This window comes from Miscanthus floridulus, chromosome 2 (assembly GCF_019320115.1).
Source record: "Miscanthus floridulus cultivar M001 chromosome 2, ASM1932011v1, whole genome shotgun sequence".
NCBI lineage: Eukaryota > Viridiplantae > Streptophyta > Magnoliopsida > Poales > Poaceae > Miscanthus > Miscanthus floridulus.
Window position 1 is genome coordinate 58571306 of NC_089581.1, and position 22396 is coordinate 58593701.

The following is a 22396-nucleotide window of genomic DNA, read 5'->3' on the forward strand; positions in this document are numbered from 1 at the left end:
ATTCTGAAACAATGGTCAGTACGTGATTCTTCCCATGTGATCCTGAAACAAAATGGTCACCACTCACCAAGTGAGGGATCGGAAGAGATTTCTTCATGAAAAAAAAGTGTTCCCATGTGGAGAGTGAAGTCGAGAATCAGGTCAGGTGACAGAAATTTCTTAACTAACGTGTGATTCTGAAACAGGATACATTAATCAGCACGAGGGACTAGCAGCCAAATAGTTAATCATGCATCTGTCTGTCTCAGGACAAGCCCCGGACAGAGGGTGCCGCAGACCAGACAAGATACAAGTGTGCAAGTCACGAGCCATTGATGCGCATAGCAGCTGAGGCCTGACCAACTGGCGTCCTTCCTATAAGCCGAAGCATCTCGCCCTCTGTCCGGCATCGACGAGCAAGCAGAGGTGAAGCATCAATGGCGCGTCAGGAGATCGAGCACACCCAGGTCGGCAAAGGTGAGAGCGAGAGTCCTCTGGCCTCTGTCGTGTGGTCGTTGGCTGCAAATCCGTGTTCCATTCTCTCATGCTCGCGTCGTCATTCTTGGCTCGTTTAATTTGTGGCAGGTGAACTGGGCACGGTGGTGTTCCTGCACGGCTTCCCGGAGATATGGTACTCGTGGCGCCACCAGATGCTGGCCGTGGCCGCCGCGGGGTACCGCGCCATCGCGCCGGACTGCCTCGGGTACGGCCTGTCGGACCAGCCGCCGGAGAACGAGGAGGACTCCTGGGTCAGGGACGACCTCGTCGCGGACGTGCTCGCCATCCTCGACGCGCTCTCCGTCCCAAAGGTAACAAACGGATCGGATGAGAGATTGTTGCAGTGACCGTATACTGATCGATCGATGCGTCGTCCACTCGAACGTACGTGCCCGCAGGCGCTCTTGGTGGGCAAGGACTTCGGCGCCATGCCGGCGTACGAGTTCGCGCTGCATCACCCGGACCGCACCTGCGGCGTGGTGTGCCTCGGCATCCCCTTCAGCCCCGTTCCCTTCTCCTTCGACACCATGCCCGAGGGCTTCTACGTCCTGCGCTGGGGTGTACGTGCCACCTTTGAATCTCTGATGATTGGAGGTGCTGCTCTGGTTCTCCGATTTCTGGTCACCATCAGTTCGTTCCTTTTTTTTTCCTGCAGGAGCCTGGCAGGGCGGAGGCTGACTTCGGCCGGTTTGACGTCAGGCGCGTGGTGCGCACCGTCTACGTGCTCTTCTCCGGCGCCGACATCCCGATTGCCAAGGAAGGGCAGGAGATCATGGACCTGGCCGACCTGTCCACGCCCTCCCGGAGTGGTTCACCGAGGAGGACCTGGACGTCTACGCAAGCTCTACGAGAAGTCAGGCTTCCGCTACCCACTCCAGATGCCATACAGGTGAGAGCAGTGCTGTCATCGATCGCACTACGGGACACTCCATGCCAGTGGCCAAACTGTACAGGACAGGACTGAGCTGCAGCAGGTTTACCGCGCGCTTGCTTTCGTGGATTGGGCAGGTCTATACACAAGATGCCGAACCGGCTGGACGCCAAGTTCCAGGCCCCGGTGCTCGTGGTGATGGGGAGGACTACCTGTCACTGTTCGGTTGGCTGGTCGGTATCGTTGCTGGTTCGTGAGAAGTACTGCTGGCTAATTTGTGTGTGAGAAAAATACTGTTTCGACTAAAAATTTATGATCGCTTACGACAAGCCACGGTCAAACGAACGGACTGTACTGCTTCGAGTACCCGGGATTCGAGACTGCCGTGTGCAGCGGCGTCATGGACAACTTCATGCCGGGACCTCAAGATCGCCTACATCCCGGAGGGGAGCCACTTCGTGCAGGAGCAGCTCCCGGAGCAGGAGGGCCACCCCGTCGCATCGTGAGAATTAGCAGTTGCAGTTGCGGCAATGATTGCGTATCTGTTGCCATCGGATGCTTATTGGCCCACTGGCCTGGTCTGAATTTTCTTTATGCGTCTTGTTTCACTGATTTGGGGATGCTGTATCTCAACTCGATGTGACGGACATTGGTGCTTCGCAGTGAACTGATAGAAAGAATGGTTAATTGGATATGTGTCATTATAACTTTGTCGTTTTTTAAGCACACCATTACTATTCAAGAACTACGCAAGTGCCACTACAATTGTTTCATATTTAAATATGCCATTTATGTACACCTGAAGACGTATTGGGCCCACTTTCAGATATCCTAAAGCTAACGTACTTTCGTATGGACACTTTTACCCTAGCTAGTGTCCCTCTGTCCTACTCAATGACGTATCGGGCCCACGTGTCATCCCTCTCCCTCTGCTTTGCGCCGCGAGCCACTCCATCCCCGGCCAGTGTGCCTCCAGGCTCCGCCACTCCCTTGCCGCAGCTGAGCCGCCGCCGTCCCAGCAGTGGCGCCGCGCAAACTTGGACAGCGCCGTGCGCGCCGCCCTGCCTGACCCCCACCTTCACCGCATCCCGCTTGCAGGCCGGCGCAGCGCCACTGCGGGCCCAGCGTGCCACACCACCAGCCACAGCCCGCTTGCCCCAGTCCGGCTAGCCGGAGCCCCGTCCCCCGGCCAAGAAACCTCGAGCCCAACCCCAGCCCCCATGGCCAGCAAGCGCGTGTGTGTGGGCTGCTGTGCTGTCGCCGGGCGAACCACCGCGCCGCTGCTGCACTGCCGCGATGCGAGCGCGTGGGCGGGCATGCAGGCCACCGCGCCGCTTCTACACTGCCGCCAGGCGAGCGCGTGGGCAGGCAGGTCGCACACCCCCGCTGCCAGGTGACCAGAGCGAGCGGGTAGAGCCTGCGGCGTGCTGAAGTCGTCATGACCGGCGCCAAGTCGGAGATGGAGAAGACGGAGAGGGAGGGGGCTACTACGGCGCCGCCAGAGATGAAGGCAGAGAGGGAGGAAGACGGTGGGGAAGACTGACGAGTGGGGTCCATGTGTCACCGAGTGTAAGAGAGAAGAGTAAGGGGACAATCTTGTCCATACGGATATACGTTACCCCTCTATACGTCTGACAGTAGGTCCAAGTCATCTCCAAGCATACATAATGGCGTATCTCAAACATATGCAGAGTTGCAATGGCAGTGGCATAGTTTGTTGAATTGTAATGACGTGCTTCAAAAACGATGAAGCTATAATGAGCACAGATCCAATTAACCCTAGAAAGAATGAAGTGTGAACCAAAACTGCTTGGCCTCCCTTCCAACATATCGGACAAGCGATGCCTCTGTTTCAGTGGAGGAGGACTGCATCACTTTATTTTTCTGACCAGTTTTTCTATTATCTAATATAATTTCACCAGGACAGAAACAAGCAGCTTAGACACAGATTTTAAGCCTGGAAACAAATCTAGTCCGACTTTTATTTATTTTTATTTTATAAGTGTTCAGATCTACTTCCTCAGAACCAAGTGCACCCATCGATTCTATGAACGCTGCACCAACCAAACACGTTGGGCATGTTTGGTTCCTAAGATAGGTTTGTCTAGCCTAGCTTGTGCGAGCGAGCCTTGCCTTGCCCGCCGACCAGAGCTGAAACCATCTCTACTAAAAGCAACACGTTTGGTTATTTTTGCTGGCTTTGCTCATCTTGTCTCGCTCAACAAGGCAAGCTTTGTCAGCATGGGTGAGCCAATTTGGCTCTACTCCATGAGTAAACAAAATCTTGCCAGCACGAACCAAGGTAAACCAGAAAACCAAACACCAGTTCTACCTTGATTTCTGTGCGAGTAAGGCAAGGCAAAGTCTATCCAAAGACCAAACATGCCCAGAATTGTTTGCTTGCATTGCTGGGCAAGGTGAGGCTAGCGTCAGCTAGTGCCATATTCCTAGCTCGACTGCGCGAGCATCGTCCGAGTGCGAAAACCCATGGTCATCGTCCAAAGGGACATTTAACTTTTTGTCATCCTTACGGATGTCACTCGTTCGTTTGCCATTTTTACACGGGCACCTACCCATTTGCCATCGCAAACAGTAACCCTCCTATTTTTTTTTATCATTTTTACTGATGTGGCATGCCACGCAGTCAGCCAGCGTGGCAGCGCCTCTCCTCCCACTGCTGCTTCTCTCTCCCTCCACTCGCTGACATGTGGACCCCACCAGTTAGGTTCATCTTCAACTTCTGGCCACCGGTGAAACTATCCCCATAGGGCAGAGGTCTTCATGCAATAAATGTGAATCTTTTTTTACTATCTCTCGCTTATCCATCCGATGCTCTCTCCTATGCTCTCTGCCAATCGAACCAAAGCGTGGCGGGCTGGGCCGGGGCGCGGCGGTGCGACCGCCGTGGGCAAGCGGGGCCGGCTCGGACGACCGGTGCCGGTGCAAGCGGGCGGACGCGATGACGCGTCCGAGTGCGAGCGAGCAGGGCCGGCGTGGGTGGGCGCGGCAACACGACCGACGTGGCCGAGTGCGGGTGCGGCGGCGCTTCCACCGTGGGCGAGCGGGGACGGCTTGAGAGAGCGGTGCCGGTGCGGGCGGGTGAGCATGACAGCATGTCCGAGCGCGGGCGAGCAGGGTAGGCGCGGCAGCGCGGCGAGCGGAGCCAGTGTGGGTGGGCATGACGTGGGCAAGCGGGGCCGATGCGGGCCATCCTAGAAACCGGTGATTTCTTCCCAACGACCAGAGTTTGAAGATGAACCTGACTGGTGGGGCCCACATGTCAGCGAGTGGAGGGAGAGAGAAGCAGCTGCGGGAGGAGAGGCGCTGCCACGCTGGCTGATTGTGTGGCATGCTACATCAGCAAAAATAGTAAAAAATTAAGACTATTACTGTTTACGATGACAAATATGTAGATAGTCGTATAAAAATAGTAAACCAAGAAGTGCCATCCTTAAGGACGGAGAAAAGTTAAGGGCACGTTTGCGCACCTGGACCAGCACGGCCTAGCCAGCCCAAATAGACCCGGCGTGGACAGGCCTGCCCTAACTGCTGCAACGCGGTTTGTTTGCGCACCTGTACCGATTCAGCCCGGCCTAGGCGAGCTGGTGTTTGTGACCCAATACTCAGCCGGGCTCAAACGCCAACCGCCACCAACTGCCGAGCACAGATTGTGTTTGCCAGCTGCTGTGCTTGGCCTGGCCCAAAGAGAAGGAAGAACAGCATGATCAATAGAGAAGCAAACACTTTGAATGAAAATGTACAAAAGACATAGGCCTCAGACTAATTCTATTTAATCAACACATACATTGCCAGCTACATTGCATAATCAAAGAAGCAAATTAAGAACAGTAGCAGAATTAAGTAGTTTGGCAAGCTGAGAAGGGCAACAAGTTAACAGAAAAGAGAGTACATGAATCAAAGTGGCATATAGCCAGCTAATGCAGTCATCCTATTGTGTCATCATCGGCCTAATTAAAACAACAACTGTGGCACATGAACAGCTTGAGTGACAGACCAACTACAACCATAAATAAGATCAAGATGACAACATTTTTACAACAGCCTTGCAGCCCAGATGAATGAGGATAGATTTCAGAACCTTGAGCTGTCACCAGGTCATGGGATGCTGATGCATCCCCATGAGGGGCATCAATTGGTAACAGCAAGGGTTCTTGAGGTACCCTTGCATTAAAATCTCTAAGAGCATCATCATAGTTGTTGTACTTCTGATAGATAGCCCCTTCTTTCCTAAGCACTTGCTTAGCACACTCATACCATGTAAAATAAATCCCAGGTTTCTTCCCTTCAAAGACTACATAGCAAGGAGACATTCTCTAAAACCAACCAAATGTAGAACATGTAAGTGGTCTAAATGACATGCCTCAGTCGACCATTCAGTTTGAATGATGGTGAACATCATCGGCTACTTGATAAAAAAATTAGCCCTAGCTTAGTAGTTTTGTGGTTTTTTTCTTGTTTAGTCATTGGTGGCTACCAAGAATTGTAAGAACCAAATAAAGAGGCAAATAAACAACAGTTGCACTCACTGCCATACAGACCTTTTGATCAGTTGCACTCACTACCATCAGCCATCACAAGAGAATGTTGTTGCTATGGAGTACAACTGAGCATAAGTGTAGAATGGAAGGATAGGCAAATAAAGAACAAAGCACAACAACAAAATCATCAAAACAAGAATAAGGTAGCCACCTCATGTTTGTTTTATGCATTATAGGCCTTTAAATCCCACAGTTACCACCAGGACATAAACAACACAAATAGGCAACTAGTTATCAAATAAAAAGTAGCCAACAGAGGCTACAAATAAATTTCTTACAATACCAAGTTCAACCCAACAACCAAGGGCTCAAATGTTCCCAAATCCTTGCCTATTGTTAGCCACCCTCCTAGGCAAACTACACCATCAAGGTCAGATGTTAAAAGAACAAGCAGACTGCACAAAAGCTCCTATTGTCAAAAGAAGAGAGAGTGGGTGAGGGGGGTGGAGGAACTATACATCTCTACAGTCAACTCCCTCCTGGCCTTCTAGCCCTTTATGTGTAGTGGAAGGGTTTGTTGTCTAAGATCCTAAACCTGCCCTTCAGTGCACCTATAGCCCTCTCTACAGTCACTTTAAGTGATGAGTGCCTAAGGTTGTAGAGTTCCCTTGCATTGGTGGACCTGTTTCTTGGGCCATACTCAGACAAATGGTACCTAACCCCCCTGTAGGGAGGTAGAAAACCATTTTTGTATGCATACCCAGCATCTATCAAGAACATTTTACCTACACAAGACATCTACTGTGAGTGTGTGTGTTAATAGGCCATTGAATACGTAATTAGTGTTGGTGTGCAATTACCTTCTGACAAACTCAAGCCATCTTTCCTGGCTACAGCATCTGCCAAAACAGTTGCATCATGGGCAGAGCCCTCCCAGCCAGCCAGGACATAAGTGAATTTCAGATCACAATTCACAGCTACCATCACATTTTGGGTGGGATCCTTTTTTCTACCCCTGAAAGCTTGTTGCATGCGCCTAGGAACCCTTGCTAGGAAATGAGTGCCATCTATAAAGCCAATGACATCCTAAAAAGCATGGGTCAGTCATTGCAACAGGTCTAATGTAACTAATGAACCCAGGGTATACAATTACCTTAAAATATGGATTCCATGTATGGCTTCCAAGAATCTTTGGGTGAGTGGTAGTGCTAGCTGGCTTTATCATTTCATTCATAAGCTCACCCACAGCATACAACACCTGATGGAAGTGCTTGTGGACAGTTTGGATGGACCTCCTAAAGGACTGGTGGACAACCCTAAATCTTTGGTTGTGCCCTACAATATGTAAAAACATGGCAACCTCTTCTTTTACTGACACCCCCTCCCTATCAGTGACAAGACTCCTCTTTCTAAAAGTTCTCACTAACTTAAAAAAGTAGTTCTCTTCATCCTAATCATAGAAATACACTCTAAATAAGTGGAGTTGTATATCATTCTTAGTGTTCTCTGTCTGTGCTGTTCATTTTCATCCCTAATCAGGGCTAGTGCTATAGGATCAGGTAGTGGGGTTTCAGGTTCAGGGGTTTTCCTTTTTAGCCTAGTGGATACAAAGGAAACCATAACAACAGTCAAGGCAGCTGCCTTCCTACACAGCATGTCACGGCTCAAAGACAGATCCATCTACAAGCATGTAAAAATATAACATAATTTCAGCTTAATGTACCCTGCTAGACATCAACATGAATGTGAAATGAATGCATATGAACAAAAGCATGACTGCATGTTGTATGTGATGCCTCCCAGTGCTAAATTTGGACAACATCATCGACTAATGATGGAAAAAAAACTCAGAGCAATAGTAATCAGAAACAGATCAACATCCCTAACAGATCAAGAACAGCAAGGTACAAGTAACACTAACAACTGCATCAAACAGTTATGAACAGCAAGGTACAATACTAATCTGAAACAGATCAACAACCCTAACAGATCACGATTCCAACAGATCAAGAACAACAAGGTACAAGTAACCCTAATAGGAGCATTAAACAGTTATAATAAGTATGAAACCCTAACAGATCATAAACAGCAACAAACAAGAAACCCTAAGAACTTCAAGAAGCACCACAAAAAAGAAGATTGGGGATTGATTTCACCTTGGCTCGGGGTCCAAACAACGGAGAGGAGGCAGATCTGGAAGTAGAGGATGCAGATCGGAAAGAAGACAAAGCAGATACGGACAGAGAAGAAGAGGAACACCGCCGCCACGGAGTCCCAGCAGCAGCCGGAGCGGGGACGCGACGAAGAACCTCGGCGCCGGTGATCGAACCCACAACCAGCCGGAGGTCGCCGCCGCCGCCACGCACCACCACTCACCGCCGGTCTCTCACGAGGGAGGTGGAAGAGCAAGCACCGAGTGGAAGAAGGAGAGAGTGGAGAGTGGGAACCCGTATATAAAGGACGGCGAAATCGCCGCCATTTCGCTTCGCGCGCGGCGGCCAGAGCGGGAGCAGGGAGCAGGGACACGCGCGAAGAAGTTTCCCCTTCCCGCCAGAGCCCGCGCGAGCCACCCCGCCGCCACCCAAAATCGCCTGCGTGCGCTGCCACGAGCTCGGCTCTAAAGAAACGAGGGTTTTGGTCGTTTCCAGAGGGCCAGGCGGAGAGAGCGTTTTTAGCTCTAGGAAGCCAGGCTCGCTCGCGGGCCACGATCATAAACATGGTAAGTTGCAGCCCACGGGCGCAGCCGGCCGCCCTAAATGTCCCCCGTCCAAATGGCAAAAGACATCGTCGCCCCCGTCTTCGCCCCCCTCCCCTCGTCCGGGCGTCCCCTTTCCACGGCCGCATCCACCATCTCCCTTCACTGATAGCGACGCCGCCGCACAGGAACTCAGGAACGCCTCTCGCATCTCCCCTCGCTTCCCCGCGACAGCGACGGCCGGTCGCTTCAAGTGACCTAAGCACCTGCGCGCCCCCTCCCTTCTCCTTTTCATCCCCCCGGCCCCCGTCCCTCTCCGTCCCTATGACCTCTTCCGCCCCTCCGAACCCTAGCCCCGTCCCCGTCCCCACTCCGATCCCCACCGCGAACGGGACCGCCTCATCACCCAAGGATCAGCCGCCGCCGCCGCAGCAGCAGGGGGGCGGCCAGGAGGAGGCAGCGGCGTCGGATGGGGGAGGCGCCGAGGCGGGAGTAGCAGCCGGTGTTGCGGCCGAGGCTATGGAAGTGGATGGGGCCTCTGGAGCGGGGGATGCGGAGGTGGGCGTCTCGGTGGGAGGAGGAGGAGGAGGCGCTGGGGCGGGTGGAGGAGCGCAGCAGGCCTCGCCGGCTACCGTGTTCCGGATTCGGCTCAAGCTGTCGCCCGCGAGCCTCCGGCACAAGATGCGCGTGCCCGAGCTCTGCAGAAACTTCAGGTGCGCGTGGCTGAGCATCCCTGCGCTTCCGTCTCCATTTCCTTTGTTTATGCCAAAATCAAGTGTTTGTTTTGAACTCAGCTCCTTTTGGGATCAGTGCTGGATGTCAATTATGTTAAGATTTTGGCGACGGGTGCATGGAATAGTGGAATCACCGACTTCTGAGTCATTATGAAGAGAGTGTGTATGCGGCTGCGATTGCATTATTTGTCCTTGATCTAGAACGTTGTAAAACTTTTTTGGAGGGCTCCTGTGGCCGTATATTATTATCTAATAACTTCAGTGTGTTCATTTTGTGAAACTGTACTCACTTCCGTAGCTTACAATTTGAAGACCTGTTTGGGTAGGGGGAGAATTGTGGTGGTGGCGGGGATGGGTGGATCTAAATCCTTTTGAGTGTGTTCATTATTTCTTGATTTTCTGGTTTCCTGTTTCTATAACTGCATTTGTCTGGTATGTAGCTAGGCTACCAGTTATTTTTATCCTAATCTTACCTGCAAACTAGTCGGTAACTTTTTGCTTTGATGGGGCTCTTCACTGCAGTGCAGTTGCTTGGTGTGGGAAACTGAATGCAATTGCTTGCGCATCAGAGACTTGTGCACGTATTCCAAGGTTAGAGTCCCTTCAACTTCTTTCTCGGATATGTTTTGTGCCTTGATTGCCTTGCATATGTATATCATTTAAAATGTTTAAACTACGAGGTCTGTCTTATGTAGTGGAGCTTGTGGTAGAAAAGTGATGTTTCATAAGTTGAGCAGAAACATTAGGACATAGTCCTACTGGTAAAATTATAACTCATGTATAAGTGGAGTAAACTATACAAGTAATTGTCTGAGGACTCTGGGAGCAGGTGCTACAATACTCGTACAACAGACAACAAAAGATAGGAAAGTATAGATTGGTAACATAAAAAAATCAAAACATTAAGACTGGGAGTAGTAAAATGGAGATCCTCCTGACGTCAATGCCTAGCAAAGAATGCTCGAGTATTCATCCTCTTAGTGGCATTTTTTTTATTCACAGTTTTTTGTATGAAATATTCTTTGGCATAAAATAATTTAAATTATTTATCCAGCTCCAATTCAAGTCCTCCATTTTGGATTCCTATACATATCCTGAATCCAGAGAGACCAACAGAATGCTCTGTATTCAATGTGAAAGCAGGTACATGTCTTTTTATCTGCTACACAAAATATTCTTAACTATGGTTTACTTGCATGTTATTCTTTGCTAGACACACATGCCTCAAATTTCAATCCCAGTTGTATTTTAGTGGTGTAATTGTACTCAGCTTATGACTGTGTACAACAATGTTTTCAAGTCGTCCAGTCGAACCTAGTCGCCATGGGACCGACCAGGAGACTAATCGCGATTAGTCGTCGACCAGGCCGATTAGTCGAGCCTAGTCGACCCCTGGTCGTCCTATATATCAGGACATATATACCTACTATATATATATACCTATATATACTATATAGTATACACAATAAAGCAAGCATCAAGACTACATTAGTGTTTAGCTGGTGACTTACTTGTGGGAGTTGTTTTCTTCTCTTTTCTGCCATGTCCAGAGGTCCATATTCCTGTCCCAAACTCCATTTCTTTGCTGACTTGCTGCTGGAAGCCTAAAATACCAAAGAAGACCATAATTAGCAACACTAATGTAGTCTTGATCTTGACACAGCTCAACAGCAGCACTGCTGCAGTAGCAAATAACTACCATTTAGCAGTTAGCACATAGCAGACCCTAGCAGCCACACAGCCAGCATATTACATAACCAAACAACTTCAGTACACATAAGCTAAAGTGTTCAACACAGAGTCACAAACATTGACATTTAACAGTCCAACAAAAGTAGGCAACTAGCCATCTAATTAAGCAAATCAACATTAAAATTGAAGCCTCCATCTCCATCTCCAAATTGCAGGCCCAATAGGCCACATATAGGCCTGGTTAAACAGGCCCAAAAAACAGAGCAACCAAACTAGTTGTTTCTGTCCTAGTCGGACGATTAATCGTGATTACTCTTCGATTAATCGGACGACCAGCTTTCTGATCGAGCTGGTCGCCTCGGTACCCCAAATCGGTCACTAAGGACCGATAAGGATGATTAGTCGCGATTAATCGGACGACTTGAAAACATTGGTGTACAAGCAGATGCAGATCAAGTTCGATACTCTGTTATCTGCTCATCTGAAATAAATATATCTATTCATTTTTATAAAAATGATGTGCTCTCAGCATATTTCACTATAATGGTATTGTCAATTGAACAGATTCTCCACGTGACTTTGTTCAGTTCATTGAATGGTCTCCTCGGTCCTGCCCTCGTGCATTGCTAGTGGCAAATTTTCATGGGCGGATCACTATATGGACACAGCCAACAAAGGTAAGTTATTCCCTTGAGATGGATGCATCATTTCTTTTTAGAGTTAACTTTGCAGTTCAATAAGAACACAAGTTTCTCTGATAGCTGCTGAAACAAAGTTTTATATTTGATGTTATCAAATATTTTCATACTAATCACTTTATTATGTGGTGAAGGGTCCTGTAAATCTTGTACGTGATGCAAGCTCGTGGCAGTGTGAACATGAATGGCGTCAAGATCTTTCTGTGGTGACCAAGTGGTTGTCAGGAATTTCTCCGGTACGTTGGTAACGCACATAATACTCCATGCTGTTTACCTTCATTATTTAACATGCCCCATTATGGTTAATTCAACAATGCTGCTGAATGACCCTGTTTTCAGTTTTCACAGATCAGATTTCTTGAGCACCATAACAGTGCTCAGAATCATTTTATATTTGTCAAACGCAATATTCAAATTAATTGTAGTGTTCTGTTAAGATCCAGATTGCTGTTCTTACACACCAGTCTATGTACAGGTAAATACTTTTCAAGGGCGTTTCGGTCATCCTTCATTGAAAAGTGCTACTACCTAGATATGCCATATACACGTGCCTTGGTTATAGACTTATAGTTGGCAAGTTTGCGAAAGGGACAGGGAGGGAGGGATTAGGAAGATAGAATCCTATCTCGGCATTCTTTATTAACAATCAATTGAAAAAGGTATTCAGCCTTGAAGCATCAAATACGGAACTAAAGGAAAAATAGGAGTACAGTATTGGGTCTGTGTGAGGCCTTATTGGCTTGAAAAGAATTGGATTTTAGATAGAAGAATAAGAGATACCAAGCTATAAGCCTTTAACTGCTGCTAAATTTGTTGTTCTTATTGGTCCTGCAGTATAGATGGCTTCCTACAAACTCCACTAGTTCAAACCTGAACACCTTTGAGGAAAAATTCCTCACCCAACAGCCTCAGAGTTCAGGTTGGTGAACCAAAATCAAGTTTATTATGCAATAGATTTTCTTGGCAGGTTTTGCACATATAATTTACTCCTGAAAATCTGACCTAAGCTTCTTGTTGCAGTGGGATGGCCAAGTATTCTATGTGTTTGTTCAGTTTTTTCATCAGGTTCTGTTCAGCTTCATTGGTCACAGTGGCCTTCTCAAAACTCAGCACATCCTAGATGGTTTTCTACTAGCAAAGGGCTTCTAGGAGCAGGACCCAGTGGCATAATGGCTGCTGATGCTATTGTAACAGAATCTGGAGCTTTACATGTTGCTGGGGTACCCCTTGTTAATCCATCCACTGTAGTTGTTTGGGAAGTGATGCCAGGTCATGGAAATGGTATTCAGGCAACTGCGAAGATAAATGCAACAAGTTCTGTTCCTCCGTCTCTGAATCCCCCTTCATGGCCTGGTTTTGCTCCGCTAGCGGCCTACCTATTTTCTTTGCAAGATTATCTTGTTTCTGAGGGTGCACAAACAAAAAAGCTGACAGACAATGAGACTACTGAGGCTGCATCAATCCATTGTTGTCCAGTTTCTAATTTTTCAGCTTATGTCAGTCCAGAAGCAGCTGCACAGTCAGCTACTACCACCACCTGGGGGTCTGGGGTCACTTCAGTTGCTTTTGATCCGACTCGTGGAGGATCAGTCATTACAGTTGTAATAGTTGAAGGTGAGAATACAACTCCATTCAGGAGATGACCTAGTTCTGGTGCGATATATTTTTCGTATCTCAAGTCACAGTAATAATCCATTTTTTTTCTGAAACATGACATGAATGTGATATCATTAGTGTTCTCCTACACTTCATGATCACATACTCTGTACCTCCAAAGGTCCACCATTCTTCTCCCCACCAAAAAGAAAAAAAAAGAACACACATGCATGCACTTGTGTGCATGAAAACAAAAGGGCGTGCCTAGTGCAGAGAGCTCCCACTCTGTGCGGGGTCTGGGGAAGGGTGTTAGTGGCAAGCCTTACCCTCGTCTATGCAATGCGAGGAGACCGCGACTCGAACCCGGGACCTTTCGGTCACAGGCGGTAAGACTCTACCGCTTGCACCAGGCCCGCCCTTCTTGTGCATGAAAACAACTCTTACTAAATTTATCTGTATATGTCTAGAATTGGAATTAGATGAGAGATGGATCTCAGTACACTAACATGCGTTCAGCTTTTATTCTAACTGCCATGTTTCTTACAATCTGTGCCATATTCTAGAACATGAGTTCTCAATCAGCAACTGTTCAATTTACATTCTTTGTACTAACTTTTTGTGCATCAGTTGAGATAGCTGGTGTTTATTTACCTTTTGGTGATCTTTATATTACTTCTTGCAGGGCAGTACATGTCTCCTTATGATCCTGATGAAGGACCTTCTATCACTGGATGGAGGGTGCAATGCTGGGAATCTTCGCGTCAACCTGTTGTTCTTCATCCAATATTTGGAAGCCCTACTAGTTTAGGTGGGCAGCCTCCCATGCAAACTGTTTGGTCTACTAGAGTTAATAAAAGCATTCCACCAACAGAGGACCTTAAAAATCCTCAAACATATGTTCCGATGCCGACGACATCAGATGAACGGAGCTCCTCTGACTGCAGTGTTGACAGAGCGAACAGACTCAGCTTTGACCCTTATGATCTTCCAAATGATGTTAGACAACTGGCTCAAATAGTTTATTCTGCTCATGGTGGTGAAGTTGCCGTTGCTTTCCTCCGTGGAGGAGTGCATATTTTCTCAGGTCCAAATTTTGATCAGGTTGACAGCTACCATGTCAATGTTGGCTCTGCTATTGCTCCACCAGCCTTTTCGTCAAGCAGTTGCTGCTTGGCATCAGTTTGGCATGACACGCTCAAAGATCGAACCATACTGAAGATAATACGTGTCCTTCCTCCTGCTATTCTTAGCACGCAAACAAAGATCAGCTCAGCAGCATGGGAGCGTGCAATAGCAGATAGGTATGTTACCAAATTTATAGACGCTGATTCCTAATTAGTACTCCAAATGATTACGTTGTCCTAAACCTCATATATTTATATATGAGGGAGTGTGATTTTGTGTCTTTGTGATAATTAGATAATTTTGTATCTCTTGTTGGGGTTCATGTCTACCCTAACCCAACTTGATTGAGGCCAAAGGCTTTGTTGTTCCTGTATTTCATTGATAATGTATATTTCTGGCAGATTTTGGTGGAGTCTATTGGCTGGAGTTGATTGGTGGGATGCTGTTGGTTGTACACAGAGTGCTGCCGAAGATGGTATAGGTAAGGGAATTGCTGACGATGATATGCTTTAGTGTGTAGTCTATGCTTATCCAATTGGTTTTAATTTTCCTGTGTTTTGCGTGTTGGAGGCTGAGCTATAGCAATAAAGTTGATTCTCATATGCAACAGTTCATCTTCTACAAGCACATTTGGGGGTTTATACTCTATGGATATTAAAAACTGACCTAGTATTTGACATTTCTAATAAAGACATCATTTCTTAGTGGAATAAATATTTGGCTGTGCTTATTTTTTTGTCTTGTATTGTTTGCAAGAGATAACATTGAACTGGTGAATTCTGTATTTGGCATATGTTGAATTTCCCTTTATATTCCTTCAGTCGTTCACCCCTGGCTCCTAAAGCTTTGTGTGGTTGTTTCGGTGTAGTAGTTTTTCCATTTTGACTGTGGCAGTGTGGCGCATGTGTAATTATTTCTCATAAACGTGTGTGTGTTGGGGGTGTTTGCGAGTGGACTTTGGTCTCTCCCTTGTACTAGGAGTAGGTGCATGCCTCTCCTATGCAGTTTTTCTCTCTTCTTAGGCTGTCTCCAACAGGAGACCCATTAGGAGACCCAAACTTAAAATGGGTCTCCAACACAATGCCTATAGCCTCCAACAAAGTATCTATATCGAGGATCCATTTTGGGTGTCAGGAGAGATATAATCCAAATCTGAGTATCCTCTCTCCTGGAGACCCATTTGCAGAAAGGGTTCTCTTTTGGGTCTTGTTGTTGGAGAAGTCCAAAAATAGGTATTGAACCCTTTGCCTGTAGCGCTACCCAAACGTGGAATGGGTCTTTTATTTTGGGTAACGGTTGTTGGAGACAGTCTTAATGAAATGATGACACAGCTGTCCTGTGTCGTTCAAGAAAAAAATATTCCTACAAACTGTATCCCTTCGTACTTTGTTAGTTTATTTCCATTTGTGATGCTATTTTCTGAGCAAATAGAATGTGTTTTTAATCTGTACAATTGTCTATGGAAAACTAATGTACTTGTTTCTTCCAGTTTCACTTAACAGCGTGATAGCTTTTCTGGATGCGGACTTCCATTCTCTTCCGATTATGCAACAGAGGCAGCAGCACTGTCCTGTAAGTGTTGCTTTTGGTGAACTACACTAGTTTAAAGTGGTCTCCGATTGTTTATATATTATTTTTATCTTTTTACATTTTTACACTTGAATAGCTATGTTGCATGTACACTGTCTTAACCACAGTTAACTCATCATTTACCACAGTGGTCATACTATAAGTCACACAGTTGAGTTTGAATAAATTTATGTAGATTTAGATATACATACTGTTTCCTTGGCTTCTTCCTTTCATGCACATCGACCACTTTCTCTTTTGCTTGTTTCCATATCAACTAGCCATGTAACACATTAGAGTGCATTTTTTGCATGCCCTGCTATTTCTTTTTCCCCCTATTTCCTACTCTATGAGATAGTGGACATAAATCTCATTATAATATTTATATTTAGCAACTATTAAAAGATTTGTACCCACTCTATGAGTCTTTTTATAGCAAAAAATATGATTATATTTTGTATGCAACACTATTATCTGTAACTAATAAGCTTGCAAAACCATATCTTGGTCCCACTGGTATTAGACTATCAGTGTAGATGTTTTCCCCCCTTTTTCATGTGGGTGTTTATACTCTTTCAGTGAATATGGTTCATTTTGATATTTCTATAAACAAATATACATTCATGTCTATCCACTGGCATAACTTTGGATTTTAAAGTGAATTATAGCATAACACAGATCAATATACTGTTCTCTTCAAATATAGAACTCCTGTTAATGTTGTTCTGCTGCCACAGGGATATGTAAATTGCACATTTTATTGGGCATCTACAAAAGTGCCATAGTTTTTTTTTTTTTTTTTTAATTTTAACTGCAAAATGCTGCTGGAAACTTTTCCAGTGGCAGCTTGCCATTGGGTTGAAAATCATTGGCATCTCAGTAGTTGTTTCTAAATTAATTGACTGGCTGGACAGCTGATTCATATGATATTTTGGGTTTAATTTGTGAGTTAATATGAAGTTGGAATTTCGGGTGATATTTTATACCTTTTGGCTTCAATGTTTGAGGACTTGTTGAGCTACCTTTCTTCCTCTAATTAATGGATGTACATGCAGAACCTTGATAGGATAAAGTGTAGGTTGTTGGAAGGAACAAATGCCCAAGATGTACGTGCACTTGTGTTGGACATGCAAGCAAGATTACTTCTGGATATGCTAGGCAAAGGAATCGAGTCTGCCCTTACAAATCCATCAACTCTGCTACCTGAACCCTGGCAAGCTTCTAGTGATATGTTATCCAGCATCGAACCGGACAAAATGACTGTTGAGCTAGCTCTACTTCCAAGCATCCAGGTCGAGCTGTCTCCTTTACGCAAGTTATTTCTATTTCATAGCCATGGAACTTAAATTCAGCTATCTAATGTCCATTTCTTTTTTTACTGACTTTATTCTTTGAAGACTTGCTACTGAGCCGTTTTTCTTTTCATTTTATAATGTAGTGAGCAGTATATTGGTATGCTAGATCACTTCCACGTAAACATTGCCTTAGTTATGTTGGTGAACTCATGTTCAATGCCTGTAATGCTTTGCCAAAACTGGTGTATTAGTCTTTTAATGTTCACTATTGTACAAATTTCAGCACAGGTTATGTGCATAGGGATTCTCCATGTTACTAGAAAATAGCTTATTTTATTTGCATTCAAATGCAGGGTTACGTTGATGCTGTTCTTGATTTAGCATCACATTTCATAACACGCTTGCGGCGTTATGCGAGTTTCTGTCGAACTCTGGCTAGCCATGTGGGACCATCTTCTACCACAGGCACTTCTAGAAACATGGTTACAAGTCCAACAAACAGTTCTCCTTCGCCATCAAATAATCAAGGTTAGCTATGCCTGCTGTCTTGCTAAATCTTATGTTTTTCTCTTGTTTGTGCACAAAAAGGTACATCCCAATCTTATGTTTTCTCCATTGCATATTTGAGGCTTAAGTGTTGTTTATTTAGTGCTGCTAGCATCTTGACACTCCTTCAAATTTCAGGTAATCAAGGGGGATCAACAACATCTGCAACAGGAAACTCACAAATGCAGGAGTGGGTCCAAGGTGCAATTGCTAAGATTAGTAACAATTCTGATGGTGCTGCTACTGCAACACAAAATCCAATGAGCACGAGGTCATCATTTATGCCCATCAGCATTAATACGGGCACTTTCCCTGGCACACCTGCTGTTAGACTTATTGGGGATTGCCATTTTCTTCATAGATTATGTCAATTACTGCTATTTTGTCTTCTTTTCCGAAGAAGGCAATCGCCAAGGTTATTGGCAAATTCGCAAAAAAATCAAGATTCTGCTATCCAGAAAATACAGCACATGATGAATGCTAAGACAGAGGACAACAGTACGACAGTAAGATCTGGTCTAGGGGCTGCCAAAGTAGAAGATGGCCAGTCTACGCGTGGTGGGCAATTTGTTCTTGGTGCGAAGGGTCCTGAAGAAAATCCGATTGGCAAATCTGTTAGAATAGGTTCTGGCAACGCTGGGCAAGGTTATACTTCAGATGAGGTGATTAACAAATTCTTGGCAAAATACAGTATTTTTTGTCGCAACCTAGGGTTTGTTCAATGGAAATAAGCAACATCGTATATATATATCAGTTAAATAGCTGCAGAAATCCCTTTTTTTACATTGTTTAATATTGAGTGATACTAAAGGAAATTTTGGGAGTTAGTGCGATCAAACTGGGATCGATCGTTGGCATTTGAACTTTTCTTTAGTGAAGAAGCTGATGATGTTCCAAATGCGCTGAAATACTTTTGTGACCTGAACATAGTGACTAGTATGGAAGGGCGGGCCTGGTGCAAGCAGTAAAGTCTTACCGCCTGTGACCGGAAGGTCCTAGGTTCGAGTCGCGGTCTCCTCGTATTGCAACAGGCAAGGGTAAGGCTTGCCACTGACACCCTTCCCCAGACCCCGCACAGAGCGGGAGCTCTCTGCACTGGGTACGCCCTTTTTAACATAGTGACTAGTTTGGAAACAACTATGTTTTGGCTCCTGCATTTCTTTGGAAATGTCTAGCCATGGTTGCTATGGGAGAACACATGTCGATATAGCCATCATATAGTGCAATTGCATCTGTAGGTTAATTTAAGCAGTTTAAAATGTCATCCAGCCTAGCATGGACAGCGGTTAGATTGCATAATTTGTTTATGATCTCTTATTAGTGATTTGCCGGATGCTTTACAGATTTGTCTTTCTATTTTTTTGAAGACTTATTTTTGTCTAGTTTATCTAATTATCTGTGTAATTTTATTTCATTGTTGTAGGTCAAGGTCCTTTTTCTTATATTGGTTGACCTGTGTCGAAGGACATCTACCTTGCCGCATCCATTGCCTGCCTCTCAGGTTGGTTCCAGCAGCATTATAATAAGGTTGCACTACATTGACGGCAATTACACTGTGCTCCCTGAGGTAGTGGAAGCATCTCTTGGTCCCCATATGCAGGTACTAGTCAAATTCTCATGGAAGTTTCTAGTAGTCAATTTTTGTACTATTTGTGACCATTTTTGAGCTACCAGCATCTATCAATTATAGGAGTATAAGTTGATTTTCAAGTGCACCACTCAGAGATATTGCAAGTCTTTCTGTTTTGGACCGAATTCAGGACGGACACCTTTAAATGTCGATTAGGGTTCTCTTTGCAGAAGTTATCTATTTTGTATTAGCCATCTTTTTATGGAAACATGCACTACTGTCAGGGCCTTAGGCATGTCATTTTGAGTGATCCCTTGATGCCTAGGTCCCCATCTATTTTCAATATTCATTATTTCCTATATCTGTCTGTAGAATATGCCTCGTCCACGAGGAGCTGATGCTGCTGGTCTTCTACTTCGAGAATTAGAACTGCAACCTCCTGCAGAAGAATGGCATAGACGCAACATGTTTGGTGGACCCTGGTCAGAACCAGATGATTTTGGTCCATTGGACAATATGCCTCGTCTAAAAATTAGTGGTTCCATCAACTCTCATTTGTCTGACATGGAAGAGGATGCTGGCAGTTCGGTTGGGATTCATAGTCTTTGGCCAAGAAAGCGTAGGTTATCTGAAAGAGATGCGGCATTTGGTCTGAAAACATCTGTAGGTCTTGGAGGTTATCTAGGTGTCATGGGATCTCGAAGGGATGTTGTTACGGCTGTGTGGAGAACAGGTCTTGATGGTGCATGGTACAAGGTGAGTATGGTTATGGTTGCTTTACCTTTTGCTGTCAAGTTTGGGTTCATAGTTCCTTGACGAGTTTTTATTAGAGAATCCTGGGTACTCTCCTGATACACTTGACACCTAAATTTGCTGTTTCTTCTTTCTAGTGCATACGTTGTTTACGGCAAACTTGTGCATTTGCGCATCCTGGTGCCCCAAATCAGACAAATGAACGTGAGGCTTGGTGGATCAGTCGGTGGAGCCATGCCTGCCCAATGTGTGGAGGTTCATGGGTGAAAGTTGTTTGAGTGGGTTCATGGGTTAAAGTTGTTTGAGTGCTGTATTTGGCAACAACTTCGCTGCTGATTGCTTTCTTGGCAAATATGTATCAATTTCCATAGTTTTGCATCTAATGCTAGACTCCTAGATTCAGATTCAGGTTCAGGCCAGAGGATCATGCTTGGTCTACAGGCACATGTACTTGGCGTAACAACTGTGGAAGCCTCTTGTAGAATTAGGAGCAATTCTGGGGGTCTGGACTCTGGACCATGTAACTAACATTTGCATTATGCTGTCTTCGTGTACATAGTGTATTATTAACCAGTGACATTCCTTACTAAAAGAAGAGTGACATTGTTGCATGTTCAGTGCTGGACGTACGTTTCGTGTTTTGTTGTGTGTGCGCGCGCGCACGTGTGCGCCTTGCTGGGAGAGGATAGTCTTCCTCCACCAGGCAAGGTGATTTTCCCGTCGTGTGTTTGGTATACATCGTTGTTGTTTCTTTTATATCATGCGTGCTCGGTGCTCCACCAGGCTATTTTTTTGTTCCTGTCGTGTGTTTGCTGTATTGTTGTTGGTATTTCTTGAGTAATGTATGTTTTGTTATGGCTGCGTTTTACAAAAGGAGATGCTGCTGAAATTCCTTGTTTTGCTATAATAATAGTAGTTCCATGAGTAGGGTATTACAATTGCGACTGTCAAGCAGAAATGGTAGTTACAGGCCAGATATTCTTACTTCAATTTTTGGGTGGGCCGTTTTTGCAAAGACGGATTAGTGCAGAAGCTAGGAAGAGTTTTGATTATAATGGCTGAGGAGGGCCCAAAGGGCAATGTTACTGGTATGCTACTAAAGTAGCTTTTGTTGAAAAAATCCCAATGCCATGACAAATTGAGTGAAATCCAAATATGCTATCAATATACAAGTGCTATAATTCAAGTTGGTGATTTATGGGATATATTTGATGACTTGCAAATAATTGAGTTGAAGCTTGCTAGTTGGATGATCATGAGCTAACCAAGGTATATCCCTTGTTGATCATTTCATTTGGGTGCATATGAGTTGATTGAATTGGATAAATATATAATGTTGCTTGCTATGAGATGATTGAACGGATAATTGATTAGTAATCAAGTTTGAATTGATTTGTGTTGGATTAATTCATGAGATGACTTTTAGTAAGTGATTTGAATGGATATATGTCTTATGGAAGTATTCAAATAAGTTAGTTTCAAGTTTGATTCATACATAATGAAGTATAGCTCAATTGTTGAAATCTGTCCTATAATTGAGAATCTGAGCCAGCTGTGATCTTAGCCATGTTTGAGTAATCAACACTTATTGGATTGGCATGAAAATTGGTGTACATGCTCTAGACTTATTGTATGAGATGCTGTAGAAATTTCATAAAAATTAGATAAGAAATGCTTCGGTTTTGGAGTGGATCTTGTCAGCTATAATATAGCTGTTTTCAGCATGTAGCAGTGGTGGAAGAATTAAAATCTGGTAGCAATCTAGAAGTCAAATGAAGCTAAAATTTTTACAGCTGCTAGGTAACTTAGTATTGCACACCTCCACCAAATTTAGTGATATTTAGATTTGTACTTTGGGAGTATGCTTATTTCTTTAAAGGGTACAAAATCTGTCAGAAAAGTGATAAATATTGGATTGATCTAGAGTCACTTTGATTGAAAGGTCCTCAAGTTAGAAATATGTTTACAAGTGTTTGAGGTACCTAAGTTTGATTTTGAGATGATCTAGAAGCATGACAAGCAAAGAGTATAAGGCTATTTGATTGTGGAGTATACTTTGCACACATTTGGTACTTAAATTGAAAGATCAAGATCAAACTCAAGATAAAGTTGAAGTTTAAGTTCTAGTGACTATTGGAAATCATTTGGTAGAAAGAAAAGGACTTAAACAAGAAGAAAGAAAATGACTTAAAGAAGGAATCAAGGTTACTCATCAAGTTAAGTCCATCACTTGGATCAATCAATTAAGTCATTTCAAGTGAGTATCAAGAATGATT

At 44.9% G+C, this 22396-nt stretch overlaps 1 protein-coding gene and 1 pseudogene across 2 annotated transcripts; both read left to right on the top strand.

Annotated features, from left to right (window-relative positions):
* The first annotated feature begins 339 nt into the window (after window positions 1-339).
* Window positions 340-2049, top strand: LOC136538911 (uncharacterized; annotated as a pseudogene).
* Window positions 2050-8664: 6615 nt separating this feature from the next.
* Window positions 8665-20749, top strand: LOC136524702 (mediator of RNA polymerase II transcription subunit 16-like). 2 transcript variants are annotated; one of them, XM_066517967.1, is made up of 16 exons: window positions 8665-9255; window positions 9799-9867; window positions 10331-10419; window positions 11533-11645; window positions 11801-11902; window positions 12501-12585; window positions 12687-13280; window positions 13945-14563; window positions 14789-14868; window positions 15877-15959; window positions 17012-17248; window positions 17605-17779; window positions 17936-18459; window positions 19221-19397; window positions 19740-20123; window positions 20258-20749. In XM_066517967.1, exons 1-16 carry the CDS (start codon window positions 8867-8869, stop codon window positions 20396-20398), a joined length of 3861 nt encoding a protein of 1286 aa, XP_066374064.1. In that variant the 5' UTR covers window positions 8665-8866; the 3' UTR covers window positions 20399-20749. The 2 variants fall into 2 exon arrangements, with proteins under 2 accessions (XP_066374064.1, XP_066374069.1); XM_066517972.1 differs by lacking the exon at window positions 10331-10419 and having other exon boundaries at window positions 9116-9255.
* Window positions 20750-22396: the final 1647 nt, after the last annotated feature.

Bases quoted from the DNA above. Each gene is read 5' to 3' on its own strand.
- LOC136524702 (XM_066517967.1), top strand. From the start codon at position 8,867: ATGACCTCTTCCGCCCCTCCGAACCCTAGCCCCGTCCCCGTCCCCACT. The intron at 13,281-13,944 runs GTGAGAATACAA...TACTTCTTGCAG, and splicing joins TACAGTTGTAATAGTTGAAG to GGCAGTACATGTCTCCTTAT. The intron at 15,960-17,011 runs GTAAGTGTTGCT...ATGTACATGCAG, and splicing joins AGAGGCAGCAGCACTGTCCT to AACCTTGATAGGATAAAGTG.